Source organism: Wyeomyia smithii, chromosome 2 (assembly GCF_029784165.1).
Source record: "Wyeomyia smithii strain HCP4-BCI-WySm-NY-G18 chromosome 2, ASM2978416v1, whole genome shotgun sequence".
NCBI classification, from domain to species: domain Eukaryota; kingdom Metazoa; phylum Arthropoda; class Insecta; order Diptera; family Culicidae; genus Wyeomyia; species Wyeomyia smithii.
This window is the reverse complement of record NC_073695.1, coordinates 32,955,367-32,977,262: the sequence shown is the minus strand read 5'-3', so window position 1 is coordinate 32,977,262 and position 21,896 is coordinate 32,955,367. Positions and strand designations below refer to the sequence as shown.

The 21,896-nt window shown below is 39.5% G+C and overlaps 1 protein-coding gene across 4 annotated transcripts in view; it reads right to left on the bottom strand.

The window, feature by feature from the left end:
* LOC129725644 (synaptic vesicle membrane protein VAT-1 homolog-like) overlaps positions 1–21,557 on the bottom strand; it is a 96,866-nt gene extending 75,309 nt beyond the window's left edge. The window contains exons 1-3 of one of the 4 annotated variants that reach the window (XM_055681691.1): positions 21,409–21,557; positions 20,515–20,847; positions 1,915–2,399 (exon numbers count right to left, since the gene is read on the bottom strand). In XM_055681691.1, coding sequence (XP_055537666.1) covers positions 1,915–2,234 — 320 coding nt within the window. In that variant the 5' untranslated portion in view covers positions 2,235–2,399; positions 20,515–20,847; positions 21,409–21,557. Of the gene's footprint in view, positions 1–1,914; positions 2,400–20,514; positions 20,848–21,403 lie in introns of all 4 variants that reach the window. The other 3 variants (XM_055681692.1, XM_055681693.1, XM_055681694.1) reach the window with 3 other exon arrangements.
* Positions 21,558–21,896: the final 339 nt, after the last annotated feature.

Sequence of the window (21,896 nt, the reverse complement as noted above, 5' to 3'; positions counted from 1 at the left end):
TTGGTGCAATAAGGGACAACCCAACAATTAATCAAATGAGATTCAAGACTCGTTGTACCCTCCTCTCCCCCTCACTAGACTAGCATCAGTCTGGGTCAATTAGGACATGGCTGATGATGGCACTATCTACCGTGTTGGCCCATTTCATCATCCCGTATCGGTCGAGGCCGCAGAGGGATTTATTTGCTGCTACTGCAGTCACTACCATTCGATACTACCGTGTCTCGCCGTCACGAAGCAGGATTAGCAGCTCAGACCAGAAGATAAGTGAGAAAAAATAATTGAAATATGAAAAATGATTTTTTTTCTCAATCTTTGTCTCGATTTGGATGCGGTAGGAGTGGATTTTCCTTCCAGTCAAGGGGAGAGACTGGAAAAGACTGGCGAGACTAAAACGTTGATGAGAAAAAATACACTGGCAGGACAATGTAATCCAATCTGGCCCTGGCATTAACGTCTGTCTGGTAATAGATCAATTGAACTCAATTAGCCGCTGGATTATGGGGGCCTCGGTAACATCACGCAGGGTTCATTGATTTCTGATTCGAATCATTCGATGATTCGTTTGTGACCATTTCGAGTGAAATCTGTAACAACGAAATGTCAAACCGCATTACTGCGCCGTAGACATTTTATTCGCTGCTGATCGAACTTTCGTAAACAAGACGATAACAAAATCCCGTGCAGCGAACCAAAACAGTGTGAAACGTCGTATGAATAATCGTTTTCTAGGGAATGGCTGCCTGCTGAACACTAGTCTTACTTTTTCGCGGTAGAAAAGCTTAATCATCGTTTTGTCATTCCATGGAAATGAACTATAAAGTATTATGGTTGATACGATAGAAACAAGAAAGTAATGGTGAAATTCCGTCATCGCTATTTATCAGAGCACTGGAACACAGAACACAGTGTGATTTTAGATCGGCCGATGATTAAACAAACTGTGGCGAAATTTGCAATCGAACTTTTCGCTTATCACATACGAACGACGTAAATTTTCTTCGTTGCCTTCACGCGAGGGTGGAGTTTTTGTTTACTGCGAACTGTTGTAAAAAATTTTTTTACATCAATTTCTTATATATATTTTAAGGTGAATTTGATTTTCATTATCGCTTTAAAGGAAAATTTTATCCAAATGTGAAAGAAAGGTGCGTGTAGTAAATACTTAAAACAAAATAGTGTGATGTTTGAAACTAAACCAACATGTAGTACTCGAGGTCAAAGCGTAGAATTGATACATCATTTTGTCTGGTTAGTAAATGTTTATATATATAAAACTAACATCAAATATGAACATTTAAATCAATTTAGCAGAAATCGCTGGCAGAAAACATCTGCCCAGACACACGCGTACCATCAATCAGTGCGCGCATTCTCCTTTCACTCTCGTAACTTAAAAACACCAGACAAAGCGCGAGTCGCCGATTGATGCAAACTGCAAATGCCCATTCGCGATTTGGCTGAAACATCAAATAACGCATTTCCTTCTTTGCGCAGGCAAAACTTCGCGCAAAGTTGATTCATCGGAAGCGTGATCGTTACGAAACACGCCGCGGCGCCCGTCGTGAAAGAAAGCCACCTCTCGCAAATCAAGCTCGCGCAATCCCTGCGCAGATTAAGAGCTTCACCGAATCACAGAAAACTCGCACATAACGAATCGACGAATCAATCTCTTGTAGTAAATCAATTTACGATACCAATCGGTAGTTAATCCATCAAAGCGATCGAATTACCCTGCTCTACCGGTGCCCGACCTAACCAGCAATCTGCACGCCTCATTTGCTATTAACAATCAACGAGAAGCAGTTTTACTTTCATGCTCATTACCAGCGCGAAGGTGTGTAAAAGCTTTTCTTCTGCACGTTTCAAGTGAAGTAGAAAAAAACAGCACAAACAACAACACCTATTACTCACCATGCTCTGACGCGGATCAGCACTTCGCCAGCTTGTGGGCTCGGTTCGGGCTTCTTCAGGATCTTGACGTTCTTGAAGCCACCGAAACCTGTCAGCGTGACGGCTCGCATCTCTTTGGGCGGAGGTACATCTTCGGCCTTCTCGGTTTTGGTTTTGTCGTCGGTCTTTTCCGCTGATCCATTGGTTTCCTCGACCGGTTTTTGCGGCGCGGTGACACCCTCTTCGGCGTGACCGTTCGTGGTGGCGGCGGCTGCCGTTTCGCTCGTTGGCGATGGGGTCTTGACCTCGGCAACGACTGGGGCTTCGGTAGTTTCGGTCATTCTGATAGAGTTCTTAGCGTTCGGACTCGAAACTCGATCGTGGGTGTTACACTGGGTTGTTGATGACGATTTTTCTCCTTCTCCAATCTTTTGATCAGCACAGCATAAACACTTTGGTTTCGCTTTGCTTGCACCTCACGTCCCAGGGGGAGTAAGCCTTTATATCTGGAAAAGAAAGAGAAGTGTGAAAAGGAAAATTAATTGGAGCCTATTAATCAACATCAAACGGAAGTCTGGGTGCTTTACGCAAATGGAAAAATGAACAGGCACACCATTATATTTCGGTGGTAATCCGCCGCCCGAAAGTCAAGTAAATATTTATAAATAGGACGACGCACTGTCATGATTTTGAACATTTAAACCTTGTTCGATGAATAATTCTTTGTTTCCATCTTAGCATTCGGGTTGAACCGATGTTTACCGAACGCAATCGAACAATTGCAATCGTATTCACAAGTTGATTCACTTGCCGTGGTATGTACGTTAAACCTTCTCATGCGGTGTGGTGATAATGAAATTAGTTGCAATTGTCTATGAGTCATACAACACGCGCTTGGTTTTGTTTTGATAGACATCATGCTGCGTTTGATTTTTATTAAAGCGAAGATAAGGACGATTCGTTTCTAGAAGTGTTGTTCAAACAAAATTGATATTATGAATTTACATTTCAAAACGAGATTTTCACCACGGATTGGTTAGGAATGAAAATACTTAATACCCTGTTTTGCCTCCAACTCATAATTATTCGAGATCATCGATTCAATAAATCACGCTTAATTGACCTCGGCTCGTAGAATATCGAGACCTTTCCAAGAATTAGCGTTAGCTTTAAAACATATTTCTCCCCTTCCGTCGGAACGATGCTGGCCCTTTGGTGTGACGCTAAGAACAGCCGCGGAAAGCTATTATCGTGTCACACTTATGTAGCAGAACCGTCGACCCCTATATTCTCAACCTGACCCCAGCCGACAGTGTGGATCAATAAATCCAATTAAATCGATACAGATCACCAGAGTTTGTATATATTATAAGTGGCAGGGGCAAAAGCGATGGGTTCAACCGATGTCAGATCCCCCTATTCCGGAAAACGTACGCCAGTTGGTAAACCGATGGTCAGCCATCAAGTCGCATGCACGCGAGCAATCAAAATTGCAGCCCCGACGAATTATTATCTACAAATTATATCGGGGTTGGAGGCAAGCCTGAACCCTTTATTAATAGCAGTCAAAACGTAATACCGAAAGCGAGCTGACATTTAAGTCGTCCGATGGAAATCGTATTCGATTGAAAGTGTATAATATTTTTCTAAGCCCTCCACGTGCAGTACCAGACGCTGGAAACCTGCTATCCAGACTCTCATGCCCGAGCACAATCGCTTTCATTTTCTTCCTTCAATTTTCGTTACACGCCATCAGAAGCCATTATAAATTATCTCTCATTCCAAGGTTTCACTGGTCACAGTGCGTACTCCAATCTTCACACCGCGCGCACGCTGACCATCGCCAAGGTAACTGCACTCACAAATCAACCCAGCAGACAGGATGATCGGAGAAAAGATGAGACCTGACAGTGGCCGCATCCACCGCGGCATACCCACACATAGCTGCACCATACATCTTTTCCCCCCCTCCCCCCACCCCTCCCCTAGTCGTTCTTGTTCCACGAACAAACCATGAACCCAAGGCCCTGCCAACGTCGCCGTATCAACAGACGAGATACGGTCAAAGCAATCCACTTTTATTTCTCGGATGCATCCAGAAAGCTTGGCTGACTACAGCAAGTGTGCACTTTATACATAGTTGAATGCGTTGTCTGTATTTAACGTTTTTCACTCCCAAATTGGATATATATAGGGTAAATTCCAAATTTATTGTTGGAGAAAATTTTTTAATATTTAAACGTTTCAAGAATTCCACAAAGTCACACTACTAATCATTATCGAAATACTCAGCTAAACAAAATTGATCAAATTCATTGTGAAAGAGACAGACATTCATAGCGACAAATTAAACTCTACATTTTCATTCAACGCTGCTAAGCTGTACGCAGCCTGCTAACAATGATAGACGATCGAATGAAATCACTTTTTTTTTCCAAGAACGCTCGAAATATATTTGCATGTCACATCAGAAAAGGACCCGGTTATTAACAAGGTCTCTATTGCACTCCATAATCGCTTCGCTCTAACCCGTAAAGACCCGGGACGGAACTTGTTTTTTGAAAATGCTCGTTCTCAGAACTGAAACGGCCGAGTTGGGGAAACTTGGAATTTTATTCAAGGGGGATAGTAGCTCTAAGTTTTGGTAAAGGTGCCACCCTTCTGGACCCCTCCCCGTTTTTGTGAGTCGCATATATGTCTGTGTTTTTTATTCTAATTTTTCAAACAGATTGAGCAAAAACACTGGGAATTTTCATACATATCAATTGCTCCATGTATCAAATCATGTCAGGTGGATGAAATATGGTATGTAAGAGTGAATTTTGGAGTTTCCAAATTATTTCCACGGGAACGTCAACGTTTTAACCGAAGACTTCTCAGATGCAGTCGGCAGACTAGCTATAACAAGCTCTCCGAATCGCAGCACAAAAAACCAAAAAAATCTCATTAAATAAGTCCATATCTTTCGAAAAGACATACAATTTAGTAACAAATGTATTTCTGTATAAAATCCTATCGTTTTCATGAACTCGTTCGTGACGTTAGATGGTTTGAAGCAGGGTGACGGGCTGTCGAACTTATTGTTCAACATCGCATTGGAAGGTGCTATATCATTACGAAGTCGCACATGCTTCTCGGTTTTGCGGACGATATCGACATCATTGGTATCAACCGTAGAGCTGTGGAAGAGGCCTTCGGACCTCTCAGGAGGCAAGCTGCGAGATTAGGGCTTGTCATAAACTCTGCCAAAACGAAATACATGGTGGCTGGCAGAGTGCGTGGTAGTCCGTCGGAGGTTGGTGCTGCGGTGGTGCTAGATGGGGAAACATTTGAAGTAGTCGACGAATTTATTTACCTGGGAACATTAGTGACATGTGGCAACGAAGTTAGCCGTGAGATGAAGAGGCGGATAGCAGCCGCAAACAGGGCCTTTTACGACCTACATTACCAGCTAAGGTCCCACAGTCTGCAAATCCGTACTAAACTTGCACTCTATAAAACGCTGATTCTTCCGGTGGCTCTCTACGGCCATGAATCATGGACGCTGAAAGAGGCTGATCGGCGAGCTCTTGGTGTTTTTGAGCGTAGGATTTTGCGTTCAATCCTTGGCGGCAAACTAGAAAAGGGTATTTGGCGCAGACGCATGAACCATGAAGTGTACCAGGCATACAAATCGGTGGATATAGTCAAGCGGATAGAACACAGCAAGCTTCAGTGGGCTGGGCATGTAGCAAGAATGCCGGAAGAGCGTCAAGCGAAGGCTATATTTAGCAGAAATCCCCATAGAGGTCGTCGACTTCGGGGTAGACCCCGCACTCGTTGGATGTGTGCTGTCGACGAGGATGCACGCGAAATAGGTGTTAGGGGCGATTTGAGAATAGCAGCTCAAGACCGAGGGACATGGCGACGTATTCTGGATTCGGCACTGGATCGATAATCGGTCTGTCGTCTTAAAAATAAAGTAAGTAAGTTTCATCGTGTTCCTCTGGAAATTTAACTTAAAAAAAAAACCGAGGAAATATGGGCCAATCTCGAAATATAACTTTTTTGCGAATACAGTTTTGAATTTCCCAATTTACATCAAACAATTGTATTTATTCGAAAATGTTTGTTAACTTTCTAACCTAAAGAACAGCCCAATAAATAAGTTTGAGTGTGTTTTTTCTGGTTATACAGAAATGTTTGAATGTTTTCTTCTTTTGTAGACAGTGTTGCCGGTTTTCCATGTTCAATCCAGCATTAGATTTTTCAAACAATGCTACGTAAACTGTGAGGAAGGTGAGAGGGCACGTGCCTTCCAAAAAATGGCTAGCCGAGATGTTTTTGATACGAGAGTGGCAAACAACAACAACTCAGAAGTATCTCTTTGAATGAGCTTGCCTAAATAACTTATGCCCCCCTTCCTGAAGCGGCAGAGGTTATTTTTAAGGGACCATCCACATACCACGTGGACAGCTTTGGGGGGGGGGGGTTGGCTAATGTCCACGGTCCATACATTTTTTTTAGAATTTATATGAGCAGTTGTCCACGGAGGGGGAGGGGGGGTCAAAATCGTTAAAAATCTGTCCACGTGGTATGTGGATGGCCCCTAAGCGGCATGGAGAACAGAAGCGCTGTTCGTGCGCAAGAAAACATCATATGTGCGATAAGAAAAGCAGACAAGGAGATGATCAACGCTTCGTCTTGTAAGCATTACTGCAGAACAAAATAATATAAGATAGACTAGCGGCGAAAATGCAATAAAAGGGAAAGAAAAAGACAAAAAATGTAGAGTGAAAAACCCACAACTTTGATTTAATTTTTTTTTAATTATTTCAAAAAAAACATGACAACACTGCTTCAAAAAATGACAACACTCCTGCAAATCATTTCTTAAGCTGTTCTTTGGGTTAGAAAGCTAAGATATTTTCGAAATAAACAATTCAAAACTATTTTCCTCAAAATGTAAAAATTTGATAATCCAATCGACATCAAAATTGGGATTTTTCTAATACTAGATGAATTATTTTCCCCAAATTTGAGCAAAATCTGTGATGGTCGTGTCCAAATTTATGCTGTTTTGTGATCACCTCGTATGGAGTGATCCATATGTGAACATCTTTTTTAATTTTTTTAAAAATATAAAAACGAAAATTTTATGTGGTAAAAAATCGGACTAAAATAATCGGTGTCAAAATAATGAATATGCCAAAATTTCGAAATATCGTGAATATCAAAAACTTCACGCATGTCAAAAATCTTAAAATTAGTCGAATACCAAGCACTCCGAACTTTTTCATTCCATTTCTCGTCTATTCTTTTTAGATTTCAGGAATAATATTTAGAAGTAATAAAACTGTACCTCTTTATTTGTTGTCTGGTGGTTTTCAAAACAAAATTCGAACCATATTTTGTCGACTTTGTAGCATTTAAAAATAAAGGGTTTTTCAGTTTTTTAATCACTTCTATACCTTCGTCTAAAAATTTTCATGTTAAAAAATTAATGGCAGTAGGATTGAATTAAAATGAATTCTTTTCCGATTGGCCTTAGTACAAATTACTGATTCTTTATTGTCTTATCCAGAAAAAGCATACCCTCAAATATTTTTCCCTCCACAATTAAATTATTGATTATAGCTATATTATGACTTATACCCAGAATTTTCATCACATCCGGGGATACAAAAACAATGGTAAAACATCAGACGGAATGGATTAAAGAAAAGTATGCTTGATCGGATTACCCAACGTGAGACTTCAAAGGAACATGAATTAATAATTACAATGCGACTGAACGTTCAACGTTTCTGCTGATTTTAAATATTGGATAATCAATTACAGTGAAGTACTGGTTGACATATCTATTCCGTTGAAAAACAAACTTAATGTTTTCCAGAAAAAAAAACTGCGCAGTTTTCCCCCTTTTTTGTTTTGTTGTTACCAGAAATAGCAACGCCACACCTTCCCGCATTGCGTCAAGTTTTCTCATCAGAAAAGCTCGACAGCGCGATACACCTATAAATTTGGACTCTTTCGCATCAGATAAACGTAACACCATCCATCCTGCTTTTGCCGTTATCCGAACCAGTTGCGAGCCGAAATTATCGATTTTCAACGAGCGGCTGACACTAATGGACACTTGTCTCACTAAATTACTCTTTGAAGCATTCCCGGAATGCGGGAATAACACACGAGCTCTAGCTAGTCTAGTCTACGTGAGAAGTCATCAGCTGGGATACATTTGGATTCACACTTAGGGCCGGCTGGTTAAATAGAAGCCATTCTAAAAACATCCGCGACCGGTTTGTTTACTATTCGCTTTGTTTTTGTTTTGAGATACCTACATGAAACCATACTCTCATGAGTTAAAATAATGTGACCTACGAACGCAAAACCCTATGTTTGTTAGAGAAACCACAACGCGCACGCGATGGATGACGTTAATTTGAAGCACTTCTTGTTTGACGTCCACAGGATTATGTTTTGCTATTAAATAACTATAGAAAATATCTCGGTTCATTTGGATATCTGGAAAGTGCGTAAGAATCGCGTGAGCTGATAGTGGGTCATCTCATAACCAATTCTTAAAAACACTAATTTGTCGTCGAAATTAGAACAGAATAAATCAGCTTGCTGATGGATTGGGTGGTTGATTTGTCCGGTTAGTTGTTGTCCTAATGGGGCAGTAAAATGTTGGAAAACTCTCGTTACGAGGCTGATATGAAAGCGGTGGGTGTGGAGTGAAAAAAAAACTGAACCACTCAAGACGTATAACGTTACACTTGGAGGGTTTTTGACGAAGCGTGACGCATTCGGTACGTTACTGACATTGGAATTGAAAATGAAAGTTCGGAACAACGCGGCGGCGACACGGCCACAGCGCGGTGGCGCCGACCGAGTTTTACTGGCATGGGTTTATCTCGGTTAACGGGTTCAGAGAAGGTCATGTGATACCAGGGAAAAATGAGCTGTCCAAATAGATTCAGCAGCGTAGTTAAACTTTGCGGGTTTTGGTTCCACTATTCATGAAAACTTCACTCAGATATTATCAGTTAATGAAACCCGCAACGCAAGTTTTGCTCAGAATACTGGTAATCTCCGCCCGGACTACGAAACAAAGATCGAACAAGCCGGCTTCTTTAAATACACACACACAAAGTGTGGCCATCCTTCTACAATCGCAAGAATGATTGCTCCCGCTATATTTAATTCGCCGCTCTGTGTTTACGTTTATCTTTCACTGATTCAACGCAAAGTTTAAATAAACACAGTTCAGCCCAACTGGTGGCAGCGACACACAACGGACTAACACATTCCGAGCTCGTGGGCATCTCAGCAGCGAAGAGTAATTGCCCCGCATATAGAGTAACAATATCATTAAGATAAAATTTATTACGTCTTTTACTTCCGCTCCCGGTTGCCTTTCTTCCAACCAACTCTCCGACGTTTGGTCGGTGCATTGCTGTCCCAGCGGCCAGAACCGGCGACACGCGTTATGTTATATGGAAGTCTAGCCGGCAAAACCTGTGGGGGTGGTGCAAGCGTCTCTTGGCGCAGGAAGACAATATGCACCATTAACCGATCATTTGTAGTGGGCTCCCCGCTCCCCGCTACGACGATTCCGCATCGTTCCGCCAATAATAACGATAATAGTTATAACAGTAATAACAATAATAATATTAATGAAGTTACCAAGGAAGCGTCGAACAGCGCCGAAAGGCTCGTTTTTTTTTTTTTTGAGAATGGTCAGGGCGTGAAATGAGACAACTTTGGTGGTGAGTGTAATTTTTCTTTCTATTTCTCAGTCGATTCATGTTGGGACTTTAATAGCCGATAATTAGACCTTTACGGTACTGCACTCAAGATGAACCACGATGACGGTTAATTTCGAGACGTCCATCCATTGATGGATATCAGACAGAAACCTAGCGGACATTGCATCGCTATTTTTTTTTTTTTTGCTCAGACGCAACACTAATCAAACAAATGTATCAAACTTGAAAAGGAAATGAGTCATTTGTAATTGCGTGAATGAAACTTCGCTTTCAGCATGAATGCTGGGAATGTAGAGAAATGGCATAACATATTTGCGTCCTCGAGTCATTTCTCATCTGAATGCTTTATTAGTTTCCGTTTGTCGAGTCGAGCATTGAATCATTTTACGATCGATGATTTTTTGCCGCTGCTGATGGTTAGAAAAAATACCCTGAGCATAAATGTGGACTATAAATTAGTGACTCACTAAAGTTTGTTGTAAGCCGACAACTTTGCAGCGGAGATAGTCTGTGATGTTCCTCAAGGGAGCAATGTAGGATCGTTCTCTAACTGTACGAAACTTCACTGTCTCGTTCACAAATATTGGAATCGATGTAAGAGAAACATGAAATTCTAAATCAAAACTGAAGGTCAACCTGTCGCAGATTTACATTTCTTCACCTCATGAAAAACGACAGAAAATTTACAAAAAATTATTTGAAAATACGACGAATGTGTGTGCGTGCCAAAACTTCATCTACACAACGTTCAAAACCTCGTGTTGCGAGGAAAAACACACAACAAAACACAAAAAGTTCGGCGCAAAAGCATCACTACAGTATCAAACGCATCGCCTGAATGCGAGAAAGTTGCGCTGTTTGTGCGGCGTACGCCTGAATGCCTTGTGTGCGTTTAAATTTTCATCTCGCAACGGGTGGAGGAAATAATACACAACAATAGGCTTTGGGTTTTTTTTTATTTGTTGTTACAAAATCACCACACCGCGATTTTCGGACTTTTCTCTGTCACTGTGTTTGGCAAACATGACGCGACCGACCGACCCCCCCACCCCTCCCTCGTTTGGTTCGATAGCAGTTTGTTATGAACATTATTCTGCTGTGCTGTTTCTTTTTCATTTTTTTTTTTGACTGTTTCGAAGCGGTTATTTGCCGTTGCGGTTTGTTCCACACGAGAAGCCAAACAAGTGAGATGCGTTTCCAAAAGCTGACGAAAACTTTGATGGATGCTATTGTGTAAAGAAAAAGTCATCATTTGGGGAGCCATTCGGTGTAACGCCAATGTTTTAGGATTTTTTGGTAAATCTATCGAATTGAAAAAGAAACAAAATAACCAATTATCGTTCCATATTTTGCACGTTGCGAACAATGCAACGGCAGCTCGCTGACCTCCCATTAAATGTCGAACTGAGGTTAAAGTGTACAAACTTTCTTCCATCAATAATTACATCCTAATTCATAACATACAAAACTGGTTTACTGCTAATAGCGCACAAAGCAAGACATACTCGGTTTCTAGGTCATTAAAGATCCGACCAAACAAAGTAAGGTTAATGCCTCATAAAAGTAAAAGAAAGTAAAGCATAGCTTCACAATCCACTATGATGCATGAAGCGCGAATTTCACTCTTTTTTTTCGCGAATTTACCAAAAGTGTTCATCGCGCGCTTCCGTTGGATGATGCCAGTGAATTCCCTTCCAAACTAATTACTCCACCGTCGAATATTGCTGAGTGATGGCTAATAAGCGCGCAGGTATTGTTTGCGAATTTATTGTAAAACTAGCATGTCATTCTGAATAGTTTCACGTCGCCTCCCACAGCCGGAAGCTCATCAACACATCAAGAGGAGCACACAAGAGGAGCAGCAGCAGTAGAAGAGTGCTCCTCTTAGTGTGTTTTGTTACTAAATTTCGACGGTAATAAATTACAGGTGTCCGGTGGTGCCTCCCCCGCTGTGACAGAAAAATTTATTATGTTCGGATTACGCTGAACAGATATAAAATACAATACACACTACTGTTTGACCTATAATAGGCGAATAGAGAATAAAGGTGAGAAACGATCCACTTGTTGGGTTTTCGACGCAAATGTTGATTAGAATGACGATTTAGAAAAAAATGCTGGTCTCATAAATGTGTGCCCTTAAAATAGGACTTCTTCCGAAGAATAGGAACGGTGCTGTCGAAGTTGACCAGTGAGACCAAAAGCACTCAAAATTTGCTGATTGTATTGAATAACAGTGTATGATATTTGAGTCAAATTTAGAAAAAAATGGCAACTAAAACTGGGAAAGCAAAAATTTCTGAAAATGCAATTAAACATGGAATCAGTTAACCCGAATCATCCCAGAATTTCCCGTGAACGTTGTACTTTTTTCAACTTCAAATAGCTACTGCGTTCACGCACAAAACTAAACTAACTTGAAGGGAATTTTTTTCTGTCAAGCGGTTTTCATAAAAGTATTGCCAAATGATCACAATGTCATTAACTATGGCATCATCGGGCTGATTCGGATTGATTGAAGGCCTAATTCTGGATAGTAGCCATTATTTACCATATTTTCTGTGCTGTGGATTAATGAGCTTGCAACATATTCAAGGGCCTCAGCTTCTAATCTGCTCCATTGACCTCACCATTGAGGTTTATTGCGTAAATAAACTATGTCCTATGAACCGGGAGATGGTACAAAATTTTGCATAAATCAAAGATTTCGAATATTCCAAGCTTGAACAATCCAAGGTGAATTACCGGAAATCGGAGTTGGACGACATACTTTGGAATTCTTCGAAAATCAAATATACTCTGAAGTATGAAAATTTGCAAGGTTCAGATAACGTCCGACAACATTTTAAAAATGAGAATGATTATTTCCGCTTACAGAAAATCCACAAAAAATATAAAAAATGCAATATGCTTATTTTCGGATGAGGCTTCGCTCATATCGTCACGTCCAGCGACCAAATATCGAATATGGCACTGAATTCGAACGCAATATGAGGACTTTCGTTTGTGAAAATGTTTGAATACTCCCTAATATTGCAGAACCGGGATGGCACCTTAAAACCAAAAATTTGTGCCCGAAAGTTTAACCAGGTTACGTTTGTTTTTCTACGATGGAAGTGATTTAAAACTTGAAACAAAATGTAAGGATGATAGTCTCTAAAATGTTGATTAATGTATCTCAATCTCATGTTCGGAATTAGTCCACAAATTTATTTATATAGAAGTCAAGGTTTGTATCTTTGTACCAATTTCCACCAAACCTGACATACGTGTTGCTTGTTTAAAGAAGGTGGTCATAGAAATATTTGTAAACGGGAGAGTTCATCCCTGAAGAAGCCCAGAGACCGAAACATGATGTTCGACACTATATTTGAATTTAAGGTGAAAAACAGGGTAAAATCGAGAATTCCATTTTCTGGAAAACTGGGGAAAAAATAGCTTGCTTAAAGACTCTCTAATTTCATTATTTCCGGAACTGGCAGGACGTCAAGAAGCAGCAAATTGATGTTTGATGCAATAAGAAATCCAGTAGAGCAAAATCACGCCAAATGACCTGGGAATACGCAAAAAAATATTCGACCATTTTCGTTTCGAATGAAACTTTGCACATGTATTTGACTTAGCAAACAGAGTATTGTTCACAGATGGAGAATAAAAAGTTATCTCCGTCCTTGGATTTGGTCCAGAGCTCAAACTGAAAAAAATGAAAGAGAAACTTTTGCACTAAAATTGACAGGAATGGTTAAAAAGCCATAATCATCTAAGGGCAACTTTTTTTCGCTTTTGTCGACAAGTGTAATTCAACTCATGGGCATAAATCTTCGCCAATGTGAACATAACCATAACTTCTGGATTATTCATCCAATCTGTTTGATGTTATATAATGAGTAGTGTAATGTCTACCGGATATTTCAGAGAAACCTAACTTTGTTATTGAAGAAACACAGATTACTCACAAAAAACGTATTTCCATAAGAAACCGAAATTTTTCGATGCATGGTAAAAAAGCTTGTCACCAAGAGCTTTATGAATTTAAATTACTATTAAAATCATATTGCATCTGTGAACAATACACAGCTTGCTAACCAAATACGTGTGAAAAATTTCATTCAAATCAAAGGACTGGTAGCGGTCAACGATGTCAAAAATAGGGGTTTTAGTTACTGAGTTAATAGAAAAAATGACCAAAAGTTCGTAAAAAAGAAATCAAGCCGTTCCTAAACCATGTGGTGGTCATATTTTGATCAAGCTGGCTAATTTTTATTAACAATGATTTTTTGCTTAAGCGTAAGTTGATGATTTCATCTCAAGTGTTTGTTAAATAGGCCGATGGAACGTTTGCTAGAAGAAATGTGAATTTTGAGAACATTGAAGAGAGAGATAGGTTAAGAGAGAAAGGAACCTAAATCAATGACTATCATGTTATAAACAGCAGTTTGGCGCGCTCACAACACTTATTTTGAAACTTCACGCATGCTCAATAAGGTTTGCGTTGTAGTAGGGATGTGATTGCGTGAGAAAATTCAAAAAAGAAGATAGGGGAAAATAGCGTAAAAACTAGTGTTTTCCTGCTATTATTAGAGATATCGCTTACCGTGCACCGCACCTCGTTTATTTAAAATAAATTGTAGGGTAGTTCAGTCAATGGTCAATTCGAGAACAATATTCGAATATTTGTTTACCGCATGACATAAACAGTAGGGTGCCAATGGAAATCGATTTTTCGAATTACGTTAAATAGGTCTTGAAAGTTTCGTCTTCTCGGAAAATAATCTCCATGCAAACCCTTTCAGTTTATTCGTGCAGCAGCCGCTTCCTTAGATCCTGGTATAGTCACATAATTCCATTCCCATAGACAGACAGACATAGTCCGAAATAATATATTTTCCCGACATTCCTTCGCTCGAATGAAGTGCTGATACTACACACCTTGTTTTCCATGAGAAAAAACGACGGCAGCAAAATAAGTAGGCAACAGTAAAAAGTTTAACGAAAGTTTTCCTTTTTTACTAAACAAAAGTGATAAGGACAACACCAAGAATTAAAAGACTAGAAAAAGAGAGGAAACAATATTAAAAAGACAATTGTTTTTCACCAGTTTTACAGTAGGTAGAATTTGTTTGATGAAATAAGTCTAGCAACAGACTTGATGACGGGTGGTTGCTATTTCCTCCGCACGTACGCATACTGGGAGTTTTGTATAACAAGTTCCTCGCAAAGGTCCAAAACCGATGATAAAAGGTACAGGCAGTCTATGAAATATTTGATATAGGTTTTTTTTTATGCCAAATTTCTTAGAAATGCATGAAATATTGACATCTGATGTGATCACTTTGAGTTAAGCATAGTTCTCATTTCTTTTTAAAGTTGTGTGTTTCGATGATATACTAAAAATTTATGCTGAACATTATGGTGGGACAAATAATAAATTCTAGCTCCCATGCACTTTTCGTGTTCCTTATGGGTCCTATAACAACCGTGTAACTTTTCAGATCGATCGGTGGAACTATATTTTTGCACCCGATTTTTAAAGTTTTTATACGATTTTATATTGGAAACTTCACTTTTTCAAAACAAATTCTCTATAGATGCCCAGTTGGCTCCTAAAAATATATCAATAGATAATTTTTTCAGGATTTTTTTCTGGGAAGAACTCTTCTGCAGATCGTAAGGCGCTGCGATGCTTGTAGAAAAAGTTATTCACCCCAAACTGATTGAATGACTGACGAACGGCTAACCATTGAATTTTTCTAGCAATACTGCTGCAGTATGCAGTAGAACATACACAGAGTGGCGAAAATGGTTCCAAAATTGAATATTATGAACTGTACACTAATTTCCCTGATATTTTTAGCATTCAGCACAAAAAAAAAACAACGTTGATGAACGCAAGCTCGAAATCCCAGTGTAAAGAGATTCGATCAGATATAAAACCAAACAATGGAGGCCCCGCATTGGCCTTTTAAACTAAAAAAATCGTTTCAGCTATGAATAGCCATTAAAAAAAGAAACGCATGGCGGTTAATTTTTTTTTCTTCAGATGTTTATCAAATTTTCCTAATATTCGTTAGTCCTGATCGAAAAATAAATTCCCTGATTTTCATCACCTTGAATATAGCTTTTTGGAGTTCTGCTTTATGCATTCTGTTTTCATACAAAATGTCACCTTAATCTCGAGGGATCCGAATGACAAATGATAAAAGGCCTTGCTATCAGAAGATAAAATCAGACATTAGGCGGTGTATTCGTGAATATCAGTAATCTAACTGAATTCAAATAGCAAACTAATTGTTTTCAGAGAATTTTTTAAAACGATTTATTCACAACACTGCATTTTTTATAATTTTTAAAAGATGATGAGTGCAGAAACTTGAAGGACGTGTTTACGGTCAAAGTTTTTTTTTTTCTCAACTAATGAAGAAAAGAACTGGTAGTAGAGTGCATGAAATTGTCGATATAGTTTTTTTTAATACCAAATGTCTTAGAAATGCATGAAACATCAAGGTCTGGTGTTACCTAGGAAGCAATTTTTTTTTGGAAAAAATCGATTCTATAGGACTTGATTTTTGAGCTGAAAATGTTACTTATCTCTAAAATTTCCAAGTTCCAGAAAGTCGTTTTTTTATCCAAATTTTTTTGTTTAAGGTAACACCACAATGTGACGTTTTATACATTTCTAAGCCGTTTGGCACTAAAAAAAGTTCGAAAATGGAAATTTCATGTATTACATTGTACTACAGTGCTTTGCTTCATTAGCCAAAAAACCCGGACGAACACATACGATTCGTATAGATTATTTAGGATTCCTCACATTGGATTCGTGAGCGTCCTTGAAAAGGATTATTGGAAAAAGAATCCTCAGGAATGCCCTGTACAGCCGAATCCTTTTATAGCGACATCGCAAGGGACTGTCGTTATAGCGAAATGTCGCAATAATATAAAGAATGCTTGCATATGTAGAACAGAAGGTACCGTTGAGAATGTCGTTATAGATTCAGCAATGTCGTTATAGAGAGATTCGACTGTACTATTGTCGCAATAAAGAATGACTATTATTAGTTTTGGTATACCATTATAGAGGAAGGTCGTAATAGCGAAATGTCGCAATAAAACGAAGAATTTTAGTAAACAACAGAAGATACTGTTCAGAATGTCGCTATAGCGAGATTTGTCACTATAAAAAGTGTCGTTATAGAGGGATTCGATTGTATATGGCTCTAGGATTCTTGAATATGAATCTTGAGTGAGAATCCTCCGGATCGTGTTTGCGATTCCTTTCACGATCCCGTCACCGAGTTAAAGGTATCCTGGGGATTCCTACTCAGGATTCTCTGCGTGTTAGTAAGGGAAGTAAAACTTTGACCGATTTGAGGCATTTGTTCCCAAGGTCCGATTGAGCTGAAATTTTGCATGCAGGGTTTTTTCGAGAAGACGAAACTTTTGAGCACTACTTCTATGCGAAATTCGAAATTCTCCCAAGCTTATTTTCGATCTGAGTAACAAAGACACATCTACTTGTAACTCTGAATGTTCTGTGAGTTTTGAAACAGATGTTTGTGGGTTGAATCCTAACAATATTTGACATCGTTCACCATCAAAAACACAAAAATATCAAATTCAATTCTAAATCCAAAATTGCAAAAGACAATAAGAATTCCCTGTAAAACAAAACAGAGAGTAAAAAGTCAATGTTATCGAACACCTCTTTAAAGCTTCTTCTTTCCGAGGAACAGAGAACAAAAAGCAGCCGAAAACCGCACTGTGTCACTGCGGAAAACGTTACGCACGATGCCAACCGTTAATTAAAACCTGCCTTACCCAACTGCAACAAAAAAAAAAGGATTCACAATCAAAGCCGACAAATGCTCGCTTGTGTCGGGCAAAAATCACATGACCAGACAAAAATTTTGTCATCAGAAAAAGGCTTCCGCCAGACGGGGATCTGTTTCGCAGTTTGCAGAATTGTAACGCCAACGAGACAACCAACAGGCAGAAAATATATACGAAAAAAAAAGAAGGCAGAAAATAATCCACGTAAAAATATATACAATAAAATCAGCCGAGCTCCATCCGTGCACATGGCATTATGTTCACACGAACACTAACCTGCCTGGCGGGCGAGGATGTCCTGCCCGTCTGTATGTCTGTAGACCTCGCTCTACCTTCAATCCGCCCACCGTCGACGTCGTTGTCGTACGGCTGCTAGCTGTCGGTTCGCCGGGTGCGACGCACCCTTTCCAATTTATTTTATTATCCACGTCTGTGCATCCTATCCTGGTGTGGTGTGGTGAACGAGTATGCGTAACTGTATGTGTGCAGCAGCGGTAAACATAGCTTAGAGAGCAGCATGATAGGTGTCTCATTTCACATTCCTTCCTGGCAATCTTCTCTGATCCTGGAAGTGTCGATGGTACACTTTCGCAGTGGAATCAAACATCGATTTTTCGTTTCACGGTGACTTTATAAGAAAGCAACACGGGAAGGCCCAACATGAGCTCATTTTTCGGGTATCAATAATTAAAAAAAAAAGAAACGGTACCAAAGCAAAACGATGCTGTAATGGCTAGTTTCCGAGGTCAACTTTCTCAATTATGTTCGAATTAATTTTCATAAGCGCGAAATGATGTGCGCCAGTTGTTCCAGATCGACCAATAACGTCATTATCACAGTAACAACCCGTTGAAGCTCATCGGTTCGTGTTACAGTGGCTCACGAGAGAAACATCATGTTTTTTAACCAGCCTCGAGTTCAGACATACATTTCTGGCAGTTGGTAAGCTCTACAACTGAATATTGTGAAGAAGAAAAAAATACGGCCCCGCAGTTCACTCTCACTTTTATATTTAATTTCAAAGTAATTGATTCAATTATAGAAAATGTTTACTTAGCTCCGAGAGAGCCAAAATAATAATCAAAAACCAACGAGAAATGAGGAAGAAGATGGTTTTTGATCTGTTTGTGCGTATTGGCCCCTCTGCAGAGAAGAGATGGTGCGGGTTCTAATCCCCCATTCAGAAGAAGTTCATCAGTTGGTGAATTTCTTTTATTTTTACACGTCAGACCTTTTTTTCGCACAAGAAAAGCCTCAGAGTGTTATGTAAACTAACAAAAAAAAAATAGTCTGATGCCTTTCTCTTTAGCAGAAAAAGGAAAGATTCTCTTTCAAATGACAGACGAAAAAAAAACACAAAAAAGCTTGCAAAATTACACGTGAGGTAATACAGCCGGCATTCGATCGATTCGTGTTTATCCATTTCATTTTACAGGTGCGATTGAGAACGCGGCATGGGATCACGGAGATGTATGTGCAGCAGACATACGAACGAAAAAAAAAGTTGTTTTGGGTTGCATAATCTGGTAGGGTAGGCCTTTACGATTTTGACAGCATCCGTTTTTCGTTTGGTTACTTTTGTGATTGTGATAACGCCCCGCAAATGTATCAAGTGTTTTTACATTACACACGACGAGAAAAATGTAATTAGCAACTTATCTCTACTGGATCTGCAAGCAAATTATATTGAGTTGAGAATGAAAAAGTATCATCATATAATGGCTAAATTGTGATTGCTAGTTGAGAAGCCAGCTTCAGTCCTTTTCATAAAATGAATGACTTCCTCACATAAGCTATTTGTGTACCTGATTTTACTCTTTCTTCGTCACCTGCAGTCTTTACCATTACCCGAGATTACTACTCCCAACCATTTCAACGTAAACTTAATAGCAATGGTATTTGTTGGTAGTTTTCTGTCTCCAATTGCTTAATAAGGGGGCGATAAAAATTTCACGTTTCATTGTTAGTGTGCAAAAAGTAAGCAACAGATTTTATCCATTAATCATGATAGACCTGTGATTTGTAAATAATAAATGATTCATGATACGACAGAAACGATTGATCAAATGTCTGATAATAGTCATTGGAAATTGAAAAAAATGCTTCAATTTCCAGTCGTAGTTGGGTCTTTAGTTTTTTTTTTTTTTGTTCACACAACATTTATTTTACACGGCACAATACATTGGGTCTTTAGTGTCGAAGGGATGTCATGCAAACTCGTCTACGAGGTTAGCAGTAACATTTCAGATTTCAGTGAAATTTTATGATTCTAGTAATATCAGAACTCTGAGCAACTTTGCAAATTCGAAATCTCAAAAATAAATGTAGACGTCTTTCTAAAGAGCCAAGAATCGGAGAATGAAATATAGAACATCGTTCGAATTTTTTTAAATGTAAATAGATTTTACTCAAAAAAAAGTTTTTCAAAATTTGATTATTTTCCATTTATAGTATATATTTATCCTAGAAGTCGCTACATACTCAAATTTGTCACAATCCATTTTTGACTTACAATTTCTGACGTAGCATTCTACGTCTTACGGTAACATAGGGGTAGAAATCGAAAAACCGAATCGAGAGCATCACGAAAATCAGTTTTCAATGGATTTCCTTTGTTCTTACAGTAATCGATTGGAACATTAGCTATGCGTCCACCAAAATGTAGAAAACTGTGATTTACCGCTTCACACAATTCAATTGATTGCAAAAAACCTTCCGGTCGTGTCTTATAAACAACCTCTGCAACTATTTTTCTGAGAAAAACATTTAAAAAAAAATCTGGTCTTTCAAAGCCAATTAGATTTTTGTTAGACTTTAAGTATCATCATTTGCTGAAATTTACACCGGCATTCTGTTGCTGCGTAAATATTCTGCGGTTTACACATAACTCCGGTTCGCAATGCCTGAGCAAAAATCCCCCAACAGAGTCAACCATACCACCTTAATCGCTGCGCGTTGCACTGCGAACTTCGATAAAATTTCCCTCTGCCTGCGATCCAACCGACGAAAAACCTAAAAATCAATCATTATGACTCACCATATGTAATTTCCCCTTAATGTTTTGCCGGGAGGTAAAACAGCACTTTTCTAGCCTTTCTTCAGCGTGGTCGCGTAATGCAAGAGGGCAGGGCGGGTGGTCACTGCGTAATACTCCACTACTAACAGACAAAAGCGGATTTCGCGCACTCTGCTCCAAACTCCACCGTGTATCGTATGGTCTTAAATTCGTACCGACAAACAACGCACTGCTTTCGGAACTGCCTCGAATGTGACTAAAAGGAATAATCGGAGAGAAGCCGGACGTTTTTCCTTTGTTATACTTTTTTTTTTTTCAATACTATATCGTTACACACTACACTCGGGAGGCTCTCTGTAGTAAGTATAATAAATACACTCGCACTTCGTACTGACGGCCGTCGCAGTTGCGATTTTTTTCCTGCCTTTTTCGTTATATCTTTGTTGGCGTGGCCCCACACGGGAATATATGGGTGCAAATATTGCTTTGCAGCAGTATCAAACGACTACGACCCGAGAGAGTAGGAAGGCGCGCGCGATCGCAAGGATGGATGGAGATGGCTAGGGCAAAACGTCGCCGAGGGAACCCTGCCCGAAGAAGAGGCAACGAACCGGTCAAATAATTATCCAACAGGAATCAAAAAGGAAGGGCAAACAAAATGTACATAAACTTGATCGTTTCGGTCTTCTTCACGCGGGGTTCCACTCACTCTAGCTCTTTTAGGAGGGCTTTTGTCAAAAAAAAAATGATTTAGAACACTATCAGAGCACTTCACAGACAGACTAGAACTTTAGCATCCTTTTCTATTCTCTGATCACTCCATCTATCGCGCTTTGTCCAATATTGTACGACACGCTAGACTCCTCCCGGACTTTGGCACTTCAGGACGCAAGATCCTTATAAGACTTACTCTACCTTATTGGGCTCTAAAAACTAACGCCTAACAACGCCTATTGTAACAGACTGATAGAAAAGTAACAAGCCGGAGGCTTCTTCACTGAACTGAACGCTACGAAAATTCAAAGTGAAATGATTGATTTGAATTGGAAACCGAAGCCTAGTCGGCTCTCTTGTTGCTCCTCGCGGTCAACACATTCGAAGGTTAGGGACAGCATTCCCCTCTATATACAACGCCGATATTCCATCGCACTCTCTGTGAAACTTATCGTACGGAAGAAAAGACTTCTGTTTTTGTGTGTATGTGTGTGCTCTGCCAGGCACCAAACCAACCCAAAGAGATGGCGGTTGAACACAATGGTATCGAGCAGTTTCATTATTTTGTCTTTCTATCATAAAAGGTTGTTAATCTTCCTCACCAAACTAAAACAACTGTCAGCCCTAGTGCTCCCATAATCCTGCCAATACGATAAATATGGTACAATTCCGTAACGCCGATTTGTTCG